Raw genomic sequence first — 24,701 nt, 5'->3', positions numbered from 1 at the left:
GCAACTGTCAAAAAATGGTCACGTTTTGCTCAGAGTTCAGGTGGGAGGGCCTCTTGTAAAAGAAATTGTAAAACTGCTGTGTTAATTGTGATTCACATGAAAATGTGGGTGCAACTAACTTGGGCTGGTGCACCTAAAAAAAAAAAAAAAAAAATTGGCGAACCAGTGCAAAAAATTAGTCGAGTCCTGCTTTAAACTTATTGTGATGCAACTGCAGGGGGAGCCCCAGCAACTAAATCACCAAATCTTACCTAGTGTACATTTTTACTGCTTCCCACCCCTTATTTTAAACACTAAAGCTGCTCAGTATAAGAATGTTTAAAAAAAATACACAGCTCACCTATAATTTTATGTGACAAAAAAGATTGTTTATTCTGGTTTGCAATGGATATTTTGTACATATGATTATTTAGATGCAGACTGAATGAGGTTTATAGAGATGTTGCAGAAACATTTCAGAGCACTAAAAAGATAATCTAAGGCACGGGGACTATTTTACAAAATAAAATGTGGAAATACACAGTGTTTGTGAAAATGGTATTATACCTCGTACAGCAAGAATTTTAAAAATTAAAAAGATGAATATCTCCCATTAAATTACATTACACAGAAAGCAAAGATCTGAATAACTACTTCTGACAGTTTACTTCTCCTCTTTGCCCTTGGTCTTCCTGTACACCATTTCCCTGAAGCTGGAGAGAATTTTACTCTCCCTCTTTCTCCTCTCCTCCTGGTTGAAAGATGCGAGGGCTCTCTTCTCATCTGCACTGTAAATCTGGTTTTCCTTTCTCAGACGCACAGCCTCCATACGACGATGTCTATATCAAGCACAGAAAAGTCAGTACATAGATTTGTGTCGTTATATACACAACTACATGATTTGAACTTAAAAAGACACTGATACAGACCTGCTTCCACTCATCACATATCCAGACTTCTCAAAATCTGCAATCTCATCACTGGTCAGACCTATTTCACCTCTCCTCGGAATACGCTTTCCTGCTTTTACATACTCTGCCATAGCGGCACCTTCACCAGGCAGCAGGGCATGACCAAAACTAGAGAAAGAAAGAAGACCAGGAAAGAAAGGGGAAAAAGTTTTACTGTATACCCCTAAAGCTGTCACAGGTATCCCGTGAATTCTGGGATTGGTAGGGTTCTGAAATACAAAATGTTGCCACAGACGGCATGGTGGCGCAGCAGGTAGGTGTCGCAGTCACACAGCTCCAGGGGCCTGGAGGTTGTGGGTTTGATTCCCGCTCCGGGAGACTGTCTGTGAGGAGTTGGTGTGTTCTCCCTGTGTCCGCGTGGGTTTCCTCCGGGTGAATGTCTGTGAGGAGTTGGTGTGTTCTCCCTGTGTCCGCGTGGGTTTCCTCCGGGTGAATGTCTGTGAGGAGTTGGTGTGTTCTCCCTGTGTCTGCGGGGGTTTCCTCCGGGTGAGTGTCTGTGAGGAGTGTGGTGTGTTCTCCCTGTGTCTGCGTGGGTTTCCTCCGGGTGCTCCGGTTTCCTCCCACAGTCCAAAAACACACATTGGTAGGTGGATTGGCGACTCAAAAGTGTGAGTGTGTGAGTGAATGTGTGTGTGAGTGTGTCTGGGTTGCCCTGTGAAGGACTGGCGCCCCCTCCAGGGTGTGTTCCCGCCTTGCGCCCAATGATTCCAGGTAGGCTCTGGACCCTCCGCAACCCTGAACTGGATAAGCGGTTACAGATAATGAATGAAAATGTTGCCACAAATATTGCTATCTGCAGAATTCACATCATAAGGCTGGAAATCTCAGAAAAATACTCCATATACACAGCAGCAAATTCAGTCTGATGTGGTGGTCAGGGGCTTGGTGTGAGGAACTGGTGTTAATTAATTATATTGTTTAATAGTGCATTTCTGTTTCTTTTGAAAAACTCAAGAAAAACAAATGCACAGACACGGTGGTCTATAAAAACACAATGGCTGTACTAACCATGGATAGAAAAATTAGTAGATGCAAAAACTCACTCTAATGGTTTATCGTCCTGAGACAGGTGCGTTAATGGAGCTTCAGGCCCCACAACATGTTCATCTATAGAGGTTTTCTCTACCCAGAGCTCGTCGTTCATGTCCTCCTCTTCCTCACCAGACTGATCACTGCTAGAACTGCTGGATTCTTTACGGCTCTTTTTAGCCTTCTTCTTCTTCGATTTCTTCCTATAGGTGACAATAATATGTCAAAACAGCGTTTTTACAACAACCATAAAAAAGTAAAAATAAGCACACGAAAATACCAAGCACTTACTTTTTACTTTTCTTCTTCTTTTTCTTCTTCTTGACCTCTTCTGCAAACAATACATTTATGATATACATGAAATCAAACTGGACTTTTTGACTTTGTTGGTTTAACTCTGCTGTAAAGCTTTATTACTTTACTCCAATGGGGGGGGGGGGTTACCACAATTTGTTAAGCATGAATTTATCATAAAGATTGAGCTAATTAATGTTAGAAATAAGTTCAAATTGGGGGACAAACAGGGCAGAAAAAACAAAACAATAAAACTAACCCTCAGAGTCACTTTCTGACTCGCTTTCCTCCGAGTGCTTACGGGCTTTCTTCTTCTTTGACTTCTTTTTCTTCTTTTTTTTCTTTTTTCTTTCCTCTGTGAATATGAAAATTAAAATACCTAATTAATTTCTTGTTACAAGACGACTAGAACATTCCTTCTAATAAAAGTCTGGTAAATGGTACCTCACTTTACCTTCAGAACTGGAAACTGAGCTGCTGTTCTTCACATCTTCCTCAACGGGAGTGTGTTCATCAGAGCTGGAAAAGAAGGAACAACACTAGGTCGTAAAAGATCTGTGCACAGTCGCTTGCTGTAGATGAATTTAATACGCTTTAATATTAGACATACTCAGGTTCCCTGACTCTTGGTGAATAGCCCCAGACCTCAGGACATCCCAGTTCACCGATCCTCTCTCGTTCCTGCAAACGCCTAAGAAAGAAAAAGGCACTTGAATTTTATAAGACTGTATATAAAGATGTATCATGAGTGAAAAAAACAGTTGTTCCAATAGCTGATCGTTTCTGCATTGCGGTATCCCAAAGACATTCCCAAATGGACCAATTCTGTCAGCCAGAGTTTCTTATGTCATAAACCTAGGGCACAACTCCTGCCAACTTAGAGCTGCAAGTTACCAAAGTGGATATAGAACCGCAAATGCATATTCTGAACTAACTGAAAAGATGTTCCATTTTAATCTGGATATTTATAAGGCTTTTAGACGGTAAATGTATACTCCTAATATCACATTAAGTTATTTCGGGGACTCGGAATGTGGTGAGACTCTGAAAGAACAGCTCTTGAGCATCAGATACAGGCATTCACTGAATAATATATGATACTTTCTGTATGTGCACCACATTATATTCGGTGGTCAGTTGTGGTTGTCTCAAAAAAAAAAAACATTTCAGGGGCGGTGTAAAAAACTATTAAACTAATGTTTACCTGGCGATAAAAGCTTCTTGTCTTTGTCGCTGTGCGTCGTCTCTCTTGTCGTAGTAATCGGACCGTGATCCTCCGTATCCTCGGTCCCAGGACATTTTATCCCGAGCCCTGTCTCTGGAGCGGGATCTGGACCTGGAGCTCTCTGTCCTAAAGCGGTTTCTGCTCCGCTCTCTAGGCTCCGGCCTCCGTTCTTCACCGCGGTCGTGTCTGGAGCTCTTGGCCGCAGGACTCATCTCGTTGCCCGGGCTGCTGGAGCCGCTCCGTCTCCGTCTTCTGGGGCTCGGCGCCTCGGAGTCATGGGCTGCGAGTTCCGGCATATTTCAGGAATTATTTGCTTCTAAAGCCTTTTTATTTTAACTGTTTATCCTGGATTCTTCTCTTTATGTTCATTTAATAACCAAACACTTACTGGTCCTGCGTTATTTACATCTCTGTGACACTGTCGCTCTAACAAAACGTTAGCGATACGTTCTTTATAGCCCAAAAATGAAATAAACTGAATACAAAACTGACAGCATTTAACCTCGCTCCGGCACTGTACCTCAACCACGCCACAGAATCAACTAAAACAGGCCGTTTTACATAGATAAATCACGAAGAACCAGAGATATGGCGTATATCGGCCTGTCGAAGTTAAAGCTACTGACCCTCCCTCTCTTCTGTGGCAGCGCCCCTACAGCACCGGAGCGGAAGTGCGGCCAGCACTCATAAAATAAATCAATCACTAACAAATTCAAAATTGTACTCGAATAATTAATAGCATAAAAACACGTCCTCTGGTTTATTGTGTATTTAATGTTTTTAGTACAGATACAGATATCGAGACCCTTAAGTAAATATCAAGTATTTTACACTGTTAATTTGCACGTGGTAAGGTGGAGGCTTATCAACTGGTATAAGCTGGAAGATGTATCATAAGCAAAATAAACATACACCGCTATGGTTCAACACGTCAGCTTTGAAACTGCAATATTTCGAAAAACAGTAGACAATCGGGGTTTTTGACATCATAAACTTATGAAACCAACTCAGTTCCACTATCCAGAGTAGATATATCATTATATATTACAAGGATTTCATTTGATACCTGGACGGCAAATCAGTTTTTAATAACCCAAAGAGAAATAAAGGATATGAAGCGTGTTCATATGCAGATGTTTTCCGCTGATGTGTGTGTTATTGGGGTTTGTGCGGCTCCTGTTGGTTGAACACTGACTCACAGCTTCGCTTCACCGAAAGGTCTTCTTTTTTGTTGTCTACCGCCACAAAAGACACATTGTGTAGATTTTAGGTGTAGAAGACTGGAAGCAGAAACTCGGCACTGCAGGTGTGTATTCGGGCATTATTTAAGAGTGGATACGGACACGTTTTTAACATCTGGGATGTGTTTGGCTTAAAAGCTGTTTTAGAGTAAGTTTCTACAGAGCCAGGCCTCAGCCCGCCGCCGGAGCAGGAAGATAAAGTGGACACGTATTAGCATGTTAGCCCGGTTTTTCTGTTTATAATTCCTTTCTCACGACTGTTGTAGTTCCGTGGGGTATTTCCTGAGCCCCAATACGAAAAATCTGACTGTCACAATGTTCTATTCTCGATGTATATAAAATATTCCCGCAGCCTTTTTTTATTAATCTGTGCTTTTGTTGTTTCTGTACAGATTAGCGAACGTTAGCAGGCTAAAGCTCTCTGCATATGACCAGTTATCAACATTTAATATCCTACAAACAACACAAATGCAGCTTTAATCACCTCAGCTGCAATTTAAGGCGTATACGGTGCTCTAAATTTGTTAAAGAGTGTGCTTTCTGTTTTAATGTCTTTAATGAATAAAGCTGACAGCACGTTTGGGAGGCATAGCCTATGTCGCTTTGCACAACAATACATCTCATTGTATGAAGTGATATCTCACACACGTTTTCAGTTATACCTCATCCATTTTAAGTTTTAACCACCCAAGCAGTGTCAAATAAACATAAATTCACTTAACCTTTCTTTGTAATATGTCCATTACTCTTTAGAACTGTTCATAATACTGGGCTTAGTCCACTATGTTGAGTTTAAAAAGTAATTCCCATGAATTTTCAGACGCTCTCATAATTTAATAGTTGAGACAGTGTCATGAGAGTTGTTTGATATGAAGTGCAATTTAGTGAAACTAATAGTTAGGGTTGCTCACAGTGGTGATGGTAACCAGGCGTCCTCCAACAGCTTTTCAAAGAAATATGTAACATTTAAATGGTTAATGGCGAAAAAGTATATTCACATACATGTAGTTTTTGGATGAAGTTATTGGATATAGTTATTACATGTTCATTCATGATCAAAAGGAATGTCACAGTAGTCCCCAAGGAAAATGTTGCAAGACGTGTGCCTTTTCATCATCATCATTTACTGATTAAAATTCAGAAAACATAGGTGTAAAGAGTGGTGTTTCTGAACAGTACATGAAATGTTTGTGTATGACATCATCTTGCCTGGATCCTTTTACAAATAATGTAAAATCCTTTCACATTTAGACCACTCTTAATGACAATGACACTGACATACTGTATTTCTTTAAGTAGTGACAGAATTTTCTCTTTAATGCTTTGTCTTTTGTGCTGTAAAAATAGTTGAGCAAAGACAATCTTATGTCATTAATAGCATATTGAGACTACCAAAATAATTGCTGTATTTGTGAACCTTCCTCATTTTTCTCTTTGCAGGTATGTCAAAATTAAAGCTGATATCTGTAGCAGACACACAGTTTCCTCTGTCATTGCTGGAGTCTATCAGTGAGCAGCGAAACAATGGATTATTCTGTGACGTGACCATCGTTGTTCAAGACCACAAGTTCAAGGCCCACAAGACAATGCTTTCAGCAGCCAGCACTTATTTTCGCCAGCTTTTTTCTGTCGCGGGACATGTAATAGAACTCAATTTTATCAAGGCAGACATATTTGAGATAATTTTGAATTACATATATACCTCGAAACTCCACAGAATTAGATCGGACAAACTTGAAGAGCTTATTAATGCCGGACAGATCTTGGGTGTCAAGTTTATTGCCAAGCTTGCAGCACCGCTTTCAAAAGTAAAGGGTTTGAGTGGTTTTTCAAAAGAAGGAGATAACAGCAGCGTCAGTGCATCTGAGAAAAATGAGTCCGGATTAGAGAACATGCCGATCATCACTGAAACCTTCTCGTTGTCTGCTGAAGAATTTAAAATGACTGGCTGCAGCCCTGAGAAGGATGAAACAGAGAGCGGTGATGTTGTCTTTGTTTCAGAGTTGGAAGCTCCGAAAACTCAGAAGGCCAAGCCAGCTCAGGATATGAACGTGTGTGCTGAAGGAGGACCAGAGGCTAAAAAACAAAAAGTGACACATGAGGAAGGAGTGAACACAGACCAACCTGAGAAATGCAAGCGCCCTCCTGAGCCTGTAGTAGTCCCTTCACCACAGCGAGAGACAACGCCTCTAGCCAGCCCCATGAGGTCTCCAGACCCCAACAGGAGTATTCCTGCTTCTCCTGCAAGAACATCCACACACAGTGCCCCCTCCACTCCAGCGCACATGTACAGCTTCAACCCAGAATCCCATAATTCCTCTCTACCTCTGGAAGGCACTGAAGTGCTTGGAGTCCAGAGGAAGAAGGTTTTGCTGGAGCAATCCCCTGACCAGCCAGGCAAAATCAAACTGTCAGATGTGAGGCCGTTATTCAGCAACAGCAATGGACCTGGAGTTGACACATCTTCAAAAGTGTCCACCAAAAAGACGATAACATTAGACAAAGCCTCGGAAATTGATTCACTTTCACCCGGATGTAAAGTGTACGCAAACATAGGAGAGAACACTTACGACATTGTTCCTGTGAAAGAAGACACAGGAGAGGTAGAGTCTAATGCAGGCCCTGGAAGAAAATCACAGACAACTCCAGTGAATGCCAGCAACGTGTCCAGCATCACACCTCGAGGCAAGAAGAAATCCAAAATGGAGCAAGAGGATCACTATGAGCTCATCATGGATGGCAAGACTTTTTATGTATGTGTTGTGTGTAAGCGTCCTTATGTGTGCCTGACAAGTCTCCGGCGTCATTTTAACACACATTCTTGGGAAAGAAAGTACCCCTGTCGTTACTGCAACAAAGTATTTGCCCTTGCAGAGTACAGAACGAAACATGAGATTACTCACACAGGGGAAAGGAGGTACCAGTGCCTGCTGTGTAATGAAATGTTCCTAAACTACCAGCTGTTGTCTTCTCACTGTAAACAAGCTCACAATCAAGATCCCTCAGGCAGGAAGGAAAAGGACGACACAGACAACAACTTGTACCGTCTCCTTCCTTGTAAAACACTGCAGTTTAAACCATACTCCTTTGTGTCAGAGGAAACAGGAGGGATTCCAATCATAAACGAAGAAGGACTTGTCCAGCACATCAGCCCTGGGAAATCTCATTTTACAAACCAGCCAGTTCAATCTGGCCAAAGCAAAACGTTAAACTGGGATGACATCTTTGTGGAACCAGATGCGCACACACGTCCAGGTGCCCACGCGCGCCCAGCACTTCCGCCTCGACCTGGAAACCAAATGAACACTGAGAACATGACAGAGTTTGAATTTGTCATCCCAGAGACATACTGAGCAGACGTGATGTGCTGAATTTGGTGCCTTTTGTATTCGGGTCTCAATGAATTCTGTACCTGAGAAAGCGGGGTAATTTCAGCAAAGAAGGACTGAGCAGAGAGAAAAGTATGAGTTGGGAATTCAAGGTGCTTTTATTTTTATTTTCTTCCTGCTCCCTTCCTTCTTTCTTTTTCTTTCTCCTCTTCATTTTTTATAGCTCTTATTCACATTTGACCAATGATTGGTAAGAGTACTTATTACATTAAAAATAACAGCTCTTCTATAATATTGCTTCTGTTTAAGGTACAGCAAGTAGTATTTCTTTAAAGCAAAACATTAGGTGAAATCAACCTAACAGCAGTAATTACCAGTTTCACAGAGTGGCCAGATGTGACTTGTAATATGCCTTTCACTCTTTCTTGAGCAATGAAAGTTACATTATGACAAATCATCTAAATTACATACCACTCAAACGATGCCACAAAGCGAACTAACCTAGGAAAATACTACATTTTGTACCTTTTATGATAGAATTGTTGAATTGCCTTGGACAAGTGGATGAGTAGATTGCGGGAACAAATGTGTCTCAAATCTTGTTTGAATCATGGTGTAGTTTGATACAGTTCTGTAGGTTCCTTTTTGTACGTCAATCATGATAGCTCTTCAAATGTCAGTTTACATGCTCTTATTTTCTGGTCTTGTAAGGTCAATGTATAGATTAATTTACACTTATGGATATACTAAAGGATCATGACAAGGATAACAAACATGGAGGTAAATGTGCAACGGTTTTATTTACAGTCTATACGAGCATCCAGTACTTCAGGGGCTGAAAATACTGTGTATTACATATTCCAGTGTTTTGGCACCTCATACTCTCAACAAAAGACATATAATAAACAGCACAACCTCGTCCCAGCCTCAAAACATCAACGTCGTTTTGATTCCCTTGGTTTTCACAGGGATTGATCATAAACTTTATTTTATCTCTTAGGTTTTGTATAATTTAAATAAATGTATTTGTTTTGCTGGCAGACTAGCAGTAGATCAGTTTACTACATGGATACAAACACGAAGAGGCATCGTTTTTATTTATGTTTTGGTGATGGATGGAATAAGTCTGTGGATGTCTTTTAGTTATATGTCCATAAAATTGTATTATTTTATTTATATGCTGGCCATATATCCTGCAGTTAATATCATCCACCAAAAAGAAAATCTGAATTTTCAAAGCAACCATGATATGCCTCTACTGAACAGTAGTGTCCCAACCAAGTGAGTTGTACGGTTAACTTAAAAGAGTCCTGGGTTGTCATTTACATGTTGTGTTTTTGTACAATTCTTGTCTTATGTATATTTCACTGTAGTCTTGTCAGTAGGTGAACAGTTTCGGACCATAGGATTGAATTCAGTATTTCCTCAGTCAGAAAGCGTGTGCTCTAACAGTTGTTAATCATGAACATATTTTATACTACTAAAGACCTTCATTTTTAACAGTTTCTCTTTTGTGTTGGAACCATATTTATTAGGTCTTAGTGATGTACAAAGTGAAATAAAACTGTATAGAGTACTTCCTTATTCTTTTTGTTGTTGTTGATCATGTGAATGGCGTCCCGTTTGAAAAGTGGTGTCTATTAATGATTTCCATAGTTTTCACAGTATGGCTTTGAGTGAAGTCATGAACAATAAGGTGAGTGATTGGAGAAGGAAACGAATGTTTCATGTTGTGTACCTTAAACTACCACGAAGCCTGCTGTGTAATGTCAAGGTAAGACTGTTAAAAGAACATTTTTACACGACATATATTTTGAACAGACTATTTTTAACCCATACTCATTCTGTTCTGACAGTTACCGATGTACGTTTTGCTTTAAATAAAGCGTATAAAACACAATCTAGACTCATCACTAATCACAGTGAAACACATCTGCAGGGTATAATTAAGACTTGTGTAAATGTGTATTAAGAGAAGGCTGGAATGTTGCAAGAATTCCAACGTATTACTAGGTCACACAGGGACAGTATGTTTTCTATAACTGTTTTTCTGCTGTTACATTTAAGAGGATTATATGAAAAAAATGAGAGCTGGTCTAATGACTGGACCTCATTTTTATATTAACATTCTCACACACTAATAATTTTTTCCATATTTCTAAACCTGAACAAGGTGGATGGTTATAATGCATGTTGTTTCTTTCATCTAAACTTCATAAAAGCACAATTCAGGAATAGAATATTTACATCACAAAAGGTTTTTTTTTATGCGTATTTCACTTTTTTTGCACTCCTTTGGACTGTGTGTTAAATAACTGCCAGACATTACAAGCAGATGTAGCCTGTGATATTAAAATTGTACACATCTCTAGTCGCCCCAACTCAATAAATATAACTCAAGTAATTACTCTAGCTTGATGTTGGTGTAAAGTGCTAATCAACAGAAATTCAAGATTCCCCCTCAACTCTCTTGAGCAAGACCATGGGCCATTTTGGAAGCATTCACATTTTCTATTGAGGCAGATGCAGGGTGGTAGAGTCAATACAAGAGATGCTCTCCAGAGAGAAGACCTTTAAAAGAAGTAGAGGATTTACACTGTTTGGAAGCAGACACACTTTTAAGGCATAACTGTGAACAGTCTTGATGTTGGTTGTAGGAAAGAGAGGCCACAGAGTACCTTGCAGTTATACTGAATTATTACACACATCTGCTCTGTCAGATGAATTCCTCCAGCTGTTCCGCAAAGCCACAAAGTCACGATTCTTTCTTTTTCATCAAAAAAGAGTCCTCCACATCAGGCCTCCTTAGCAGCAACCACTACTCTTCAATGTGTTTTAGTGCCAAATTTGGCAATCTTGAGTGTTCCTGCATTTGTTTCTCTGGTCCCTTAAGGGCTGTACGGTGGAGGTTTATCATCCGGTGGGTAATAAGGAGGAGAGTATCGAGGAGGGATCATACTTGGCCACATGTGACTGGCTCCAGACTGAGAGTCATCAGACAGAACCGAAGAGTCAGGAAACATGGAGCCCTGCAAGGACAAAGATTGATCTATTAATAAATGTGTTGGCTTTTATATTATAGAACAATTTTCAAGGGTAAAGAGTGCATTGACGTGAATTTTTTTTGAGTTTTAAAAGGCTGAAGTCAATATTTGTAACAGAACAGTGTAAAACTAGCTAAGTGAAGTAGGATACAAAAAACAGCTTTAATGCATAAACAGGAAACGGTTGCAGGGAGCTAAAGTAATATTGGATGAAAGTATTGGTGAGAAGTCACATATCTGGTTTGTCCAGTGGAGATGATGCTGGAACTTTTGTCCAGCATTCCACTCTTGTCTAGGTCCCCACTCATTTATGATAGATATGTGGTCTCATGTCAGGAAAAGGACCAAGGGAGATTGCAGTCTCCCCTGTAACTGGCAGTTGAAGTGGTCTTCAACAAGTGTACAGAGAGATTTTGGACTTCTCTCGTTCCATTGGTAGAAAACAGGTTTCATAATGAATAATTAATTAATTGTTCTCAACTCAATAACAAGGTCAGCAAACAGTCTAGATCTCAGTCTGGTTGAAAATGTATGGTGGAAATTAAAGGAACACATTCACACCAATACTCCATTCTGTCTATTGCTATTCATGACATTTAGAGGCAGTTTGATGCAGAATATTGCTTCTGATTAATATCCATGATTCAAAGAACTCAGGCTTGAGGCTAATTGTGAGTTCACTTTATGTTTCCAAAATAGTTCTTCAGGACAGAGTGACTCCTATAGGGAGTTTGGTGTGTTCTCTCTGTGTCTGTGTGGGTTTCTTCCTGGTGCTCGAATTTCCTCCCACAGTTTCCCTGAGTTTCCTTCCTGCCTTGCATCCTGTGATTCCAGGTAGAGGAGGATGACGCAGAGTATGAATGGATGATTTGAAGTGAATACTCATTACCTGTAGGTCATAAGTAGTGTAAGGTGGTAGGCAGGGGGCAGTATTGTAGAAAGAGTTGGAAGTGGTTGGAGGAAGACTCTCAGGGGGTCCAGGGATGGTCAGAGGTTCTGGCTCACAAGTGACAGGGGCTGTTGGCACCTTTAAAAATATAGGTATGAATAACATCACAGTTATCCTTCATGTTCCAGTTCTCAATAAATTACATACTGTAGGGGTACATATTTAAAACCTTTTATAAAAGACAAGCAACAGCACTCTGCAAAACCCAGATACCACCTTTTAATAAAGCTTAGTTGATGTTCAGCCAAGGAGTCTATATTTTACACATAAAATATGTGTAGTTCATTTTTATAATATATTTTCATATATTCATAATAATGCATATTTGAAATGGTAAATGGGGACCCCCCCCCCACAAGACCTTTCACCGTAGAGACAGAGAACACAGGACTCAACACTGGGTCTGAAAGTCAATATAAGAAAACATTTACACTAGATCATTTAAACGGTATATCTGAGATGTGGAGTAATGTTAAATATGTAACTGAGATTATTTTGATTGTGAGATGCCATAAAAGACAACTAGGACTGTGCAATTAAGTTTCAATTAATGTACTCTAGTGCTGGGCCATTAAAAAATGGATCAAATTCATTCATTCATTCATTATCTGTAACCCTTATCCAGTTCAGGGTCACGGTGGGTCCAAAGCCTACCTGGAATCATTGGGCGCAAGGTGGGAATACACCCTGGAGGGGGCGCCAGTCCTTCACAGGGCAACACACACACACACACACACCCCTACAGACACTTTTGAGTCACCAATCCACCTACCAACGTGTGTTTTTGGACTGTGGGAGGAAACCAGAGCACCCAGAGGGAACCCACGCAGACACAGGGAGAACACACCACACTCCTTACAGACAGTGACCCGGAGGAAACCCACGCGGACACAGAGAGAACACACCACACTCCTCACAGACAGTCACCCAGAGGAAACCCACGCGGACACAGGGAGAACACACCACACTCCTCACAGACAGTCACCCGGAGGAAACCCACGCAGACACAGGGAGAACACACCACACTACTCACTGACAGTCACCCGGAGGAAACCCACACAGACACAGGGAGAACACACCACACTCCTCACAGACAGTCACCCGGAGGAAACCCACGCAGACACGGGGAGAACACACCACACTCCTCATAGACAGTCACCCGGAGGAAACCCACGCAGACACGGGGAGAACACACCACACTCCTCACAGACAGTCACCCGGAGGAAACCCACACAGACACAGAGGGAACACACCACACTCCTCACAGACAGTCACCCGGAGGAAACCCACACAGACACAGAGAGAACACACCACACTCCTCACAGTCACCGGGAGGAAACCCACACAGACACAGAGGGAACACACCACACTCCTCACAGACAGTCACCCGGAGGAAACCCACACAGACACAGAGAGAACACACCACACTCCTCACAGTCACCTGGAGGAAACCCACACAGACACAGGGAGAACACACCACACTCCTCACAGACAGTCACCCAGAGGAAACCCACGTGGACACGAGGAGAACACACCACACTCCTCACAGACAGTCACCCGGAGGAAACCCACGCGGACACAGGGAGAACACACCACACTCCTCACAGACAGTCACCTGGAGGAAACCCACGCGGACAGGGGGAGAACACACCACACTCCTCACAGACAGTCACCCGGAGGAAACCCACGCAGACACGGGGAGAACACACCACACTCCTCACAGACAGTCACCCGGAGGAAACCCACGCAGACACAGAGAGAACACACCACACTCCTCACAGTCACCTGGAGGAAACCCACGCAGACACAGGGAGAACACACCACACTCCTCACAGACAGTCACCCAGAGGAAACCCACGTGGACACGAGGAGAACACACCACACTCCTCACAGACAGTCACCCGGAGGAAACCCACGCGGACACAGGAAGAACACACCACACTCCTCACAGACAGTCACCCGGAGGAAACCCACGCGGACACAGGGAGAACACACCACACTCCTCACAGACAGTCACCTGGAGGAAACCCACGCGGACAGGGGGAGAACACACCACACTCCTCACAGACAGTCACCCGGAGGAAACCCACGCAGACACGGGGAGAACACACCACACTCCTCACAGACAGTCACCCGGAGGAAACCCACGCAGACACAGAGAGAACACACCACACTCCTCACAGTCACCTGGAGGAAACCCACGCAGACACAGGGAGAACACACCACACTCCTCACAGACAGTCACCCAGAGGAAACCCACGTGGACACGAGGAGAACACACCACACTCCTCACAGACAGTCACCCGGAGGAAACCCACGCAGGCACAGGGAGAACACACCAAATTCAATATTCAAACCTTTTAATTGTTGTAATCATGTCACACTGATCTTTCTTTTAATTCTTTTTATACTTTTATGTTCATTCCGTTGATACATCCCCCATTGTGTGTTCATGTACAGTCACGTGATGCTGCCCCATCCAATCTGCCACATGGAAGCAACATGGAGGGGAGCCTAAACACTGAGGCCAACAGAGCAATTTGAGCAGCTTGTACCAAAGGATATGCTGTGTCTGTCATTTGGACACTAAATATCCCAGCTATAATATTTGAGCATATTTAGAGTACAAGCACTGTGAACTATGAGAGGAAAAAAAAAGCTAAATAATTATCCATTAATCTTAATTGAGGTAAAGTGTTTAATTAATTGTGGTGTAGATTTGAGGTCATATCCCCAGCACTACTTGAAGTTTGAACTTTGAAGGTGTGGTAAAAATATTTTTGCAGATTTCTTGGAAAAGTTTAATAAAGTCTTTGGAAAAGACTTTTTCTGCCTATTTTCTAATGCTTAAAAATTATTATTTAAAATATTAAAATTATACTGTGTATGAAAAGAAATTAAATGAAATAGTGAAGCAAAAGTGCCGCCAACATTAAACGTACCATGTCTTTGAATCCACCAAGCACTGCTGCAGTGATGATGCCCAGAAAGAGGGCGATAACGTTGAGAATGGTTGCTGACCACAGAAGGTGATAAAGGTGGACAACATCCTGGCAGCTCTGGACTTCCGTGTACTCATGATATCCTCCTCTGAGCTCAACCCGACTGGTACAAGACATAGAGAATTGTGTTAGGAAAAACGTGATCAAATGAGACCATACTAGCAACACACAACACAGAGCAACAAAAGATAAACCTCCACAACACAGTCATGCAAAACTAAGAGTGAAAAGAAAAAGAACTGCCAGTGCACATCACTCTTAAGAAGAGCATGACATGAAACATTTAATAATGAACCCAACCCCTAAATCTATGCTGCTGTGTACTTAAAACTTTTTCATGTTTTAGGCCAAAATCTGATTTATTTATTTTTTTTGCTTGTGGGGTCCAGGAATGAGGCTTGGTTCTCACTTCATAAAGAAGTGCCAGGACATGCAGAAAAAAAAGCCTCCACTCATTCCTCTCATAGTGCTGCATGTTTCCCAATGAAGTAAAACTGTACACAGCCACACTGAGTACTCCAACCACAACAAATCATGGGTTGTCAATGTTGTCGAGAGGCTAAAAATGAAAAGACCTACTTCCAAATCATGGTCGATTTCCTAAATTTTTTCAAAACATCTTTACTCTGAAGTCCCAAAAGAGGATGTTCTCTGAAACATAAGTAAACACAAGCGTTCTTTCCAACGGAGCTTGAGGAAACAAAGGCACGCTCAGTCAAAGCAAATAGAAACCATAACCAAGATTATAAATCATAGCAGGGTTTGGCCTGAGAAGTGCCTGGAGAAACAGGAAATCCTGAGTGGACGAGTGGGTACTGTAGCACACGTACTTGCCACAGTTATAAAGGTCACAGCAGTAGCAGGTGTTACTCCTTACACGCAGCTTACAGGACACTCGAGCCGTCTGACACTGGACCTAAACACACAAGACACACAGAATACGATGGCTTCCAATGTTACCCACTTTTTCTAGCTAGGACTCGCCGAATAACATGATGCTACCAAACTGGAAGAGTCTTGGCAGCAACATGCTTCCACCAAGACATGTGCAAGCCACTGAATCTTTTCAAAATGCAGCTAAAGCAATGTGTCAGTGGAGTTCAACACATTTGGATAACACCAAAGTCCCAGTTCAATTATGGTAGGCAACAGATCTTGATGTTGGCTAACATGGGCTGAGTGATGTGGGGACAGGGAGGGCCATACTACACACCCAGATTGGGAGAGAGAGAACGAGGCCAAATGTGCTCACTTGTACTCCCAGTTACAGATGGCTGTGGCATCACCTGAGATCGAACTTGCGATCTCCTGATGACAGGGCCAACACTTAAACAGTTGCACCACTCAGAGGCCCATCACTCTATTTTAAAAACAAGAAATTAAGATGCAAATTGAGTGGAGAGCAGTGGAGTTATTATGAGTTAAAAATGGGTTGATGAGGATCCTCTGAGGCTTTTGTGTGAACTCACGTCGTGGTCAAAGGACGCTACGCTGGAGTAGTATTCACATCGTCCGGCATAAAGTGGCCTGAGGTCCTGTGAGAAATGTAAATATATGTATATATATAAAAGGACAAAAGCAGATTTGCTCCTAACAAAACGACTTACATTAACACTGCAAATATACAGGGGTTGGACAATGAAAGTGAAACACCTGGTTTTAGACCACAATAATTTATTAGTACGGTGTAGGGCCTCCTTTTGCGGCCGATACAGCGTCAGTTCGTCTTGGGAATGACATACACAAGTCCTGCACAGTGGTCAGAGGGATTTGAAGCCATTCTTCTTGCAGGATAGTGGCCAGGTCTCTACGTGATGCTGGTGGAGGAAAACGTTTCCTGACTCGCTCCTCCAAAACACCCCAAAGTGGCTCAATAATATTTAGATCTGGTGACTGTGCAGGCCATGGGAGATGTTCAACTTCACTTTCATGTTCATCAAACCAGTCTTTCACCAGTCTCGCTGTGTGTATTGGTGCGTTGTCGTCCTGATACACGGCACCGCCTTCAGGACACAGTGTTTGAACCATTGGATGCACATGGTCTTACTGGTGCAGTGTGCAGTTAATGAAGATTGTCCACCAGGCTGCTCCAATTTAGCCATGAAACCTCCCACACTACAATGACAGGTGTTTCACTTTCATTGTCCAACCCCTGTATACATGATGTTTAATGAAGTATATTACGTATACTAAGTGTAGCTCATTTGTTGCATTTATATGGCATCATATTAAGGCAGAGGCATAGTTAAGAACATTATTGTGAACTATATTGTTTCCTACTTGAACTAAAGAACAACAGAACCTCTTCCTATTAAGGAGACTTACAGCATGTCTGCAGTCTCACGTGTGTCTGTTATACAATGGCTAATCGAAATAATAAATCATTAAACATCATATCTAAAATACATGTACTTTTAAAGTTAACAGTAAAATTGATTAGTGTTTGACTGTGTTGCTGCTAGTTAAGAAGATGCCACTAACTGATATATGAATAACACTGGATTGGCATAAATGAGCTTGAAATGAAGTGACATTATTCCTCCATTTATGAAACATAATTTCTTAAGTATTCCTTCATTCATTGTCTGTAAGTGCTTATCCAGTTGAGGGTCACACCCTGGATGGGGGCCAATCAATCACAGGGGTTTCTTATGTATTGTAGATTATAAAATACAAGGCTAAATAATAACACTACTTCTATCAATTTAAAATGCATATCAATATCAATATCAATATGCATATCTTCTATCAATTTAAACCTGCATTTCAAACTACTGGACTTTCAAATGTAATTTAAATAGTTGTAGTTAAGTTTATAATTGTGCAACTTGTCTGTGAGGAGTTGGTGTGTTCTCCCTGTGTCTGCGTGGGTTTCCTCCGGGTGACTGTCTGTGAGGAGTTGGTGTGTTCTCCCTGTGTTTGTGTGGGTTTCCTCCGGGTGACTGTCTGTGAGGAGTTGGTGTGTTCTCCCTGTGTCTGTGTGGGTTTCCTCCGGGTGACTGTTTGTGAGGAGTTGGTGTGTTCTCCCCGTGTCTGTGTGGGTTTCCTCCAGGTGACTGTCTGTGAGGAGTGTGGTGTGTTCTCCCTGTGTCTGCGTGGGTTTCCTCCGGGTGACTGTCTGTGAGGAGTGTGGTGTGTTCTCCCTGTGTCTGTGTGGGTTTCCTCCGGGTGACTGTCTGTGAGGAGTTGGTGTGTTCTCCCTGTGTCTGTGTGGGTTTCCTCCGGGTGCTCCGGTTTCCTCCCACAGTCCAAAAACACACGTTTGTAGGTGGATTGGCGAAAGTGTCCCTAGGTGTGAGTGAACGTGTGTGTGTCTGTGTTGCCCTGTGAAGGACTGGCGCCCCCTCCAGGGTGTATTCCTGCCTTGCGCCCAATGATTCCAGGTAGGCTCTGGACCCACCGCAACCCTGAACTGGATAAGCGGTTACAGATAATGAATGAATGAATTGTGCAACTTTCCTCATAGTAGAAATAGCTCTTTTGTACTTTACCTTATGTTACAATATACAGATCTAATACATTCCATTCCATCCCACTTCACTGAGCATAAAATTGTAAAATAATGTTAAAATAATATTATAAACAGCACATATGTCCATTACTTAAGTTAAGAATCCTTATGCCAATACAATGCCATTTACCGGCATAAACTATTCATAAACAGATATGTACTTCTTTATAAATATGTTATATAACATTAATGCATGTTTAATGAATTCCCCAAAGTGCTCCAAACTCACTATGTGCCTCGCAGCAAAAACACCATCCACAATAGCACAGCAGAATGCAGCTACCACACCGAAGCTGATAAAGACAATGGAGGCCACCAGCTGCAAAAAATAAATAAATAAAGAAACAAACAAAGCAGTAGCTTAGTGGCAGTGGACACATGAGTCAGCTGCTAATTATTTAACATGCTATTAACAGCCATTCTGCAAAAGTCACTCAGCCCAAACGCAGTCCTTTAATTTGTGTAGCAGTACGTCAAGTCTGTTACATTGATTCTGATAAAATGTTTGTAGAATCATATCTACACTGTCCAAAACTTTGTAGAACACACTTAAAATGAGTGAATTCAGCCACTTTAAGGTGCACACATTGTGAACGCAGATGTTCAGTTGTGCACACACTTTGTTTACCCTCCATATAAAAGCAAACAATTAATTAGTACAATCTGGAACAGCTACAAATGAGCCGAGGATATAAAGCTGCATCCCATTAGGCTTTGGAGCAGTGGGACTACATTCTCTGCTGTAATGAAGGACCATCCAATACCTCAGGAAAGCGCTGGAGTGGAGTTTCTGATCTAGAACTAATCAACTTACATAAATATTGGACCTTGCTAATGTTCTGGTGGCTGAATGCCATCAACACTTCAAAAAAAAAAAGTGTTCCAGTATCTAGTGTAAATCCTTCCTAAAAGACTACAGTCTGGTGCAAGAAAAACAGAGAAACTTCCTGTTAATACCTCTCATTTCAAGTCAGCATTCTTTTGGCATAACATTGTGACATTAGGTTAATGCTTAATGATTTATTGGTCATCCTGGGCTATATGCATTTATTCACTAATAGCAACTGTAGTGTTATGGTTCACTTGTGTCTGCAGTCTCTTAGACATGGGTCAGTGAGTGTGAAGCCCTCTGTAGAGGGCACGAAGGGAATAAAGTGGTCTGACCATTGGTTCCCTTCTTTGGTGCCCTCTGTCTGGACAAGTGCCAGGTTCTCTCTGAATGAGTGCTGCTCTCCTCCTGTGACTCAGAGACACAGAAGATTATGTTTCACTTCGCCTCGTTCTGTCTGCAGTCCACACAGCCCCGCTGCATTGAAACATTCCAACACTCCCAATGACACGCTACATTCTACGACCGACAGCATCATGAAGCTCCAGTGTGCCAAAACAGTATAAACACTGTAAGCAGTAGGGCAGTAAGAATGTGAGCTATCACGGTGCAAATCTGTGTGTAGTTGAGAGATGAAAGTGGGCAGTCGGTTCATTACGACACACAACACAACTGCATTTTATAAACAGCGATTGCAGATGATTAGCCCCAGTTAGCAATTCACTGCACCATTTCCACAGCCCTCCAATTCTAGGGTCATTAGTAAACTGTGCAACAACATGATTGCATGCTTTTTTTCTTTTTTAATGGAAGAAAATACTTTGTGTATCTCAAAGCACTGAAAAGTGATGAAAACTTTATCCTGGCACAGCCCATTTTTAATTTGGAAAGAACCCTCCTGCTCCATCTGCGCTGCAACAGCTTCCGTACATTCCTGCCTTGACATCCATCCTGCTCCTCTTACACTCAGCTATTTCTGGGTGCATCTTGCCAGAGTCCCTGGAACAAATTCTGATATTTGGACTGAACCCAGTGAGCCTCTTCCTCCATCACATCAACACAAAAGCCTTTCAAAAATATGTGAACATCCTCAAAAACATTATTTCATTAAACCTATAAACGCTATTCAACCAAAGAGTAATGCAGTTGTTTCAAAGTTTGAGAATGATTTTCATGGTGCCGGGCAAAAACAGAGAAACTGATATGAAGAAGAAGAAGTGGTGTAATTTAAAACCTCTTACCATCTGCCTCTTATTCTCTATTAAATGGGCTCCAATAATTCCGAGAAAGGAGCCGAAACCGAGCTAAAAATAACACAGGAGAAATAAATGCTGTTATTGTTTGTATCAATTTATTGAAAGTTATTTGAATTTGACAAGAACCTGAGGGAGAAAACCCAGCTTATTATTAACAGTTTCTGTTCACTTGTAGCATGTGTTTGTGGTCTTTGTATTAAAATCTGTTCTTTTCCTAATGACCCAGTTCTTTATTACTCTGCTCAGTCCTTCCATTATATTAATGTCCTCATATGAACTGGAGTACATGGACAAATATGTTCTTTTTGGAGTGAGAAGGATAGCTTCCACCCTTAAGGATCTATTAGTTATTTATGTGAAAAGAGATTATTTATTACTTTTACTTAAGTTAATATCATGTAAACCAACTACAGAATCATGACTATTCTTACTTACAATAACTCCAGGATAGTAACCACCGACAGTGATGTTCTGTGTCCTTGTGGTAGCAGCTAGCCCAAAGACAAGGATAAGTATAGACACCACGAACAACATCGCCGTCACTATGATAGATTTCCTCTTCCTCCTCTTGAATGACCCTATAAAGATGGAAAATAGGGCAGTGTCATAAAAAAAGCACATTCATATCTCAGGACATTATGCTTTCCAAGTTTATCAGCTTCTCAGCTGACACCAGACAGATGTTTCATCCGTTCAGTAACAGAAAATTATACAAACCACAGAAACTTCTAAAACACTTTTTTTTGTATTTTCATTGTCTCTTTTTGTTCTATCCACATTGACAACTAAATACTAAAGTGATTCTGTTTGCAGGTTTATCAATTATACAGAAACATTCCACACTGAAAAATACAAATACATCACAGAATCTTCTCAAATGTTATATTTTCTCATTCAGACTTTGCCTCTCCAAAAGGGGGAAGAAAATCTTCAAATCTTTCAGTGTACCTTCACAAAGCAGTAATTAATTCTGTCATTTTGGACTGTGTCTAATGAACTAGTCATGAATGTTTGGCAGAATTTGAAAGGCAGGTGTTTAACAAAGAGTAGCATCTTGAGAGATATTACCTCTTCAAACTCAGCCCATTCCACTGTGGGCTGTTATTCTTTTTTAAAATTATTATTTACAATAATACAGCATAAGCAGACATTTTAATATCCTACTATTAGAATATATTTGAGAAGTATCTTTTATATTAGCCTATAGCGAATTAGGTATTATAAAAACAGGACGGTTTACAATCAGCACAAACAAATAACGGCTAAAGCTGTAAGGCGCGGTTGCCATAGAGATCTGACTGTTACTGAGGTAAACAGCGTAAACAACACTGATTCCGTAAGGCTCTACTATAACAAACAGAACACTACTCCGACCGGCTGCGTGTTCACAGATATTCACGGCACGGTATCGGCTCTTCAGTCAGTCCAGGGCACAGAGGTAAACCGCAGGCGGGCGGGTCCGAGACTCAGCGCAATGACCTTGCTCGTACCTGCGGTGTCGGACACCGGAATCCCGCTGGCCGGAGGAGTCTGTCCCGCTGGCATTTTGTCGGGGGGTCTCTCTCTAGCATGAGCTAAAGCTACAGTGAGGACTTCAGGGTGAACATTAAAGCCCCTGAAGAGCGCGCGCGGATTCTTTCGTTTCTTTCGAACGGGCTCGCGCTACGGAGACCCGCGGTTCGTCGCGTCATCCTCCGGGACTCCGCTCACGCAGCTTTTCACGTTATCCCGCCGCCGCCACGATCAAAATCAGTGCCTGCCCTCCGCCACTGCGCTCCAGGAGCAGGACACGCGCCTGTCGCCACTACGCATGCTCGCCTCTCTGCCTCTCTCTCTCTCTCTCTCTCTAGTTATCTTTCCCATCATCCTTTCTGTTTTTGTTTACATTTCTTTACCTCTCTCACTCATTTTCCTTTACCACTCTGTGTTCCCCCTCTCTCTCTTTATTTCGTTTATTTCATTCCATTCCCTTTACCTCATAATCTTTTATTAGAGAGAGAGAGAGAATAATAATAATCAATAAACAATAGTAATAATTTCTTAATACTGCTTTGTCAATTTTTTTCTCAGGACACAACTTGCCATTTTCCATAAACATTTTGCAGGAAGCTAATGTGCCAAAGCACTTTCTGGCAGCTTACACAGTAAAATAAATAAGCATCCATTATAATAACACCCCATAATGTTTGTGAGAACAACATCACCCTGGAAAACAGGCCGATGTCATAAAACACTCATCACAAATTGGTGGTTCAATGACTGCCAGAAGGCGTCTGTTTCCCCTTGTGCGCAGAGAGGCTTGAAATTTAGGTTAATAAATATCATGTGTGAGATATCCACTGGATAAAAGCACACAGCTCGAATCTTATATGAACATAGAATTCTCTGAATGACAGCTGGCAGGCATTCTCATCCAGACATTCATACAACCGCAGTTATATTCATGACTAGTGTGCTCCTTACTGACAAAGGGGCAGCTTATTCATTCATTCATTCATTCATTCATTATCTGTAACTCTTATCCAATTCAGGGTTGCGGTGGGTCCAGAGCCTACCTGGAATCAATGGGCGCAAGGTGGGGAATACACCCTGGAGGGGGCGCCAGTCCTTCACAGGGCAACACAGACACACACACACATTCACTCACACACTCACACCTACGGACACTTTTTGAGTCGCCAATCCACCTATCAAAATGTGTTTTTGGACTGTGGGAGGAAACCCACGCGGACACGGGGAGAACACACCAACTCCTCACAGACAGTCACTGGAGCTGTGTGACTGCGACACTACCTGCTGCACCACCGTGCCGCCCAGGGGCAGCTTAATCTATGGATATTAATGCCAGTGTAGTCAGTAGTATTGGAGCATCTTATTAGGGCTGGGCAGAGGTTGACACAACTGACCTGCCCAAGCTCGAGGATGAGGCTACATTCATTCTGTAAAAATATGAAAGTCAAGGTGCATGACCCTGTACTAAAATATTTATTTGTTTATGGGTATGATTTCATATGGAAAGAAGCTTCTCTGTAGCATGGTTGTCCTGATCCTCATTTGGCTAAAACTCCAGCCTTAGGGAATGTGCTGGAACAGGTGGTGTCTGGGGTGTGAGGGAATTAGTGGATATTTTCTCTACACACTTCCTACTTCTGGAAGCATCCAGATCCGTCAGTGTGGGCAGCTTAATTCCAATGTTCTCCTTTGCAGACCTGAAGATGCGCTACAATCTGTGTGAGTCCTACTTGGTGGCTGAGCTGCTCCCATGATGGGTGTGGAGATGAGAGAGTATAGAACTGCATCATCAGATCCTGGGGCAGGTTGAACATCCTCACCTGACACAGTAAGTGCATCCTCTGCTGGGCACTCTTGAATATTGAAATGATGTGTCCCTCCTGAAGCCCCTGGTCACTGTTGTACACAGGAACATGCAGGACTTCATAGCTGACACAGTTCTGTCAAGGATCAGCTCAGGTTTGGTGTTGGCTAATCGAGAGGACCACCTGATTAAGAAACAAGAGAAAAAAAAACAATTGTGCTCCAAGAATGCTATGGGCTGGGCTGTACTTGGCAACCTCAGTGCATACCTGAAGCAAAGAGATTCCAGGAAATTGTGTGCTCCATATGATACACAAATCACTCAAACAATTAAAATCACTCCCAAGTGAAGTGGGAAATGGGATATGTTACACTACAAGTGGACAAACTCACGTGCCCAGCCTTTTTAAAACTGCTTTGACCACAACATTATGATCATCACAATTGGGCCCTTGTTAAAGTCATTCAGATCCTTAACTTATCAATTTTCCAGCGTATCAACTTCAAGAACAGACAACTGTTTACTTGCTGCCTAACATATCCCACCCCTTGAAATATGCCATTTTACCAATACACACATTATTTTCTGTGCATGTTACATATCAGGAGCAACTAACATGTGGGAGGAAACCGGAGCACCCTCAGAAGAACACTCAGAAGAACCAGAACACTCCTCACAGACAGTCACCCGGAGGAAACCCACACAGACACAGGGAGAACACACCAC

At 42.0% G+C, this 24,701-nt stretch overlaps 3 protein-coding genes across 7 annotated transcripts; 1 reads left to right on the top strand and 2 right to left on the bottom strand.

Moving 5' to 3' along the window:
- Positions 1–357: 357 nt before the first annotated feature.
- On the bottom strand, positions 358–4,162 carry nkap (NFKB activating protein). The gene is made up of 8 exons (XM_066649063.1): positions 3,478–4,162; positions 2,884–2,964; positions 2,728–2,792; positions 2,533–2,628; positions 2,271–2,310; positions 1,994–2,182; positions 909–1,058; positions 358–818 (listed from the first exon to the last, which is right to left on the bottom strand). Exons 1-8 carry the CDS (start codon positions 3,792–3,794, stop codon positions 644–646), a joined length of 1,113 nt encoding a protein of 370 aa, XP_066505160.1. The 5' UTR covers positions 3,795–4,162; the 3' UTR covers positions 358–643.
- A 504-nt stretch (positions 4,163–4,666) lies between these two features.
- Positions 4,667–9,561, top strand: zbtb33 (zinc finger and BTB domain containing 33). Its single transcript, XM_066648591.1, has 2 exons — positions 4,667–4,804; positions 6,180–9,561. The coding sequence occupies exon 2, from the start codon at positions 6,182–6,184 to the stop codon at positions 8,090–8,092; it is 1,911 nt and encodes a 636-aa protein (XP_066504688.1). The 5' UTR covers positions 4,667–4,804; positions 6,180–6,181; the 3' UTR covers positions 8,093–9,561.
- Positions 9,562–10,956: 1,395 nt separating this feature from the next.
- On the bottom strand, positions 10,957–22,477 carry tmem255a (transmembrane protein 255A). Of its 5 annotated transcripts, none has more exons than XM_066648597.1 (10): positions 21,728–22,477; positions 21,095–21,237; positions 20,645–20,707; positions 18,804–18,893; positions 16,533–16,598; positions 15,894–15,979; positions 15,643–15,714; positions 15,004–15,166; positions 12,002–12,139; positions 10,957–11,097 (listed from the first exon to the last, which is right to left on the bottom strand). In XM_066648597.1, exons 2-10 carry the CDS (start codon positions 21,191–21,193, stop codon positions 10,957–10,959), a joined length of 918 nt encoding a protein of 305 aa, XP_066504694.1. In that variant the 5' UTR covers positions 21,194–21,237; positions 21,728–22,477. The 5 variants fall into 5 exon arrangements, with proteins under 5 accessions (XP_066504694.1, XP_066504695.1, XP_066504690.1 ...); XM_066648598.1 differs by having other exon boundaries at positions 22,034–22,477; XM_066648593.1 differs by having other exon boundaries at positions 22,150–22,477.
- Between the last annotated feature and the right edge of the window lie 2,224 nt (positions 22,478–24,701).

The sequence above is a fragment of the Hoplias malabaricus genome, chromosome 17 (genome assembly GCF_029633855.1).
Source record: "Hoplias malabaricus isolate fHopMal1 chromosome 17, fHopMal1.hap1, whole genome shotgun sequence".
Taxonomy (NCBI): Eukaryota; Metazoa; Chordata; class Actinopteri; order Characiformes; family Erythrinidae; genus Hoplias; species Hoplias malabaricus.
This window is presented reverse-complemented; position numbering and strand designations above follow the sequence as displayed.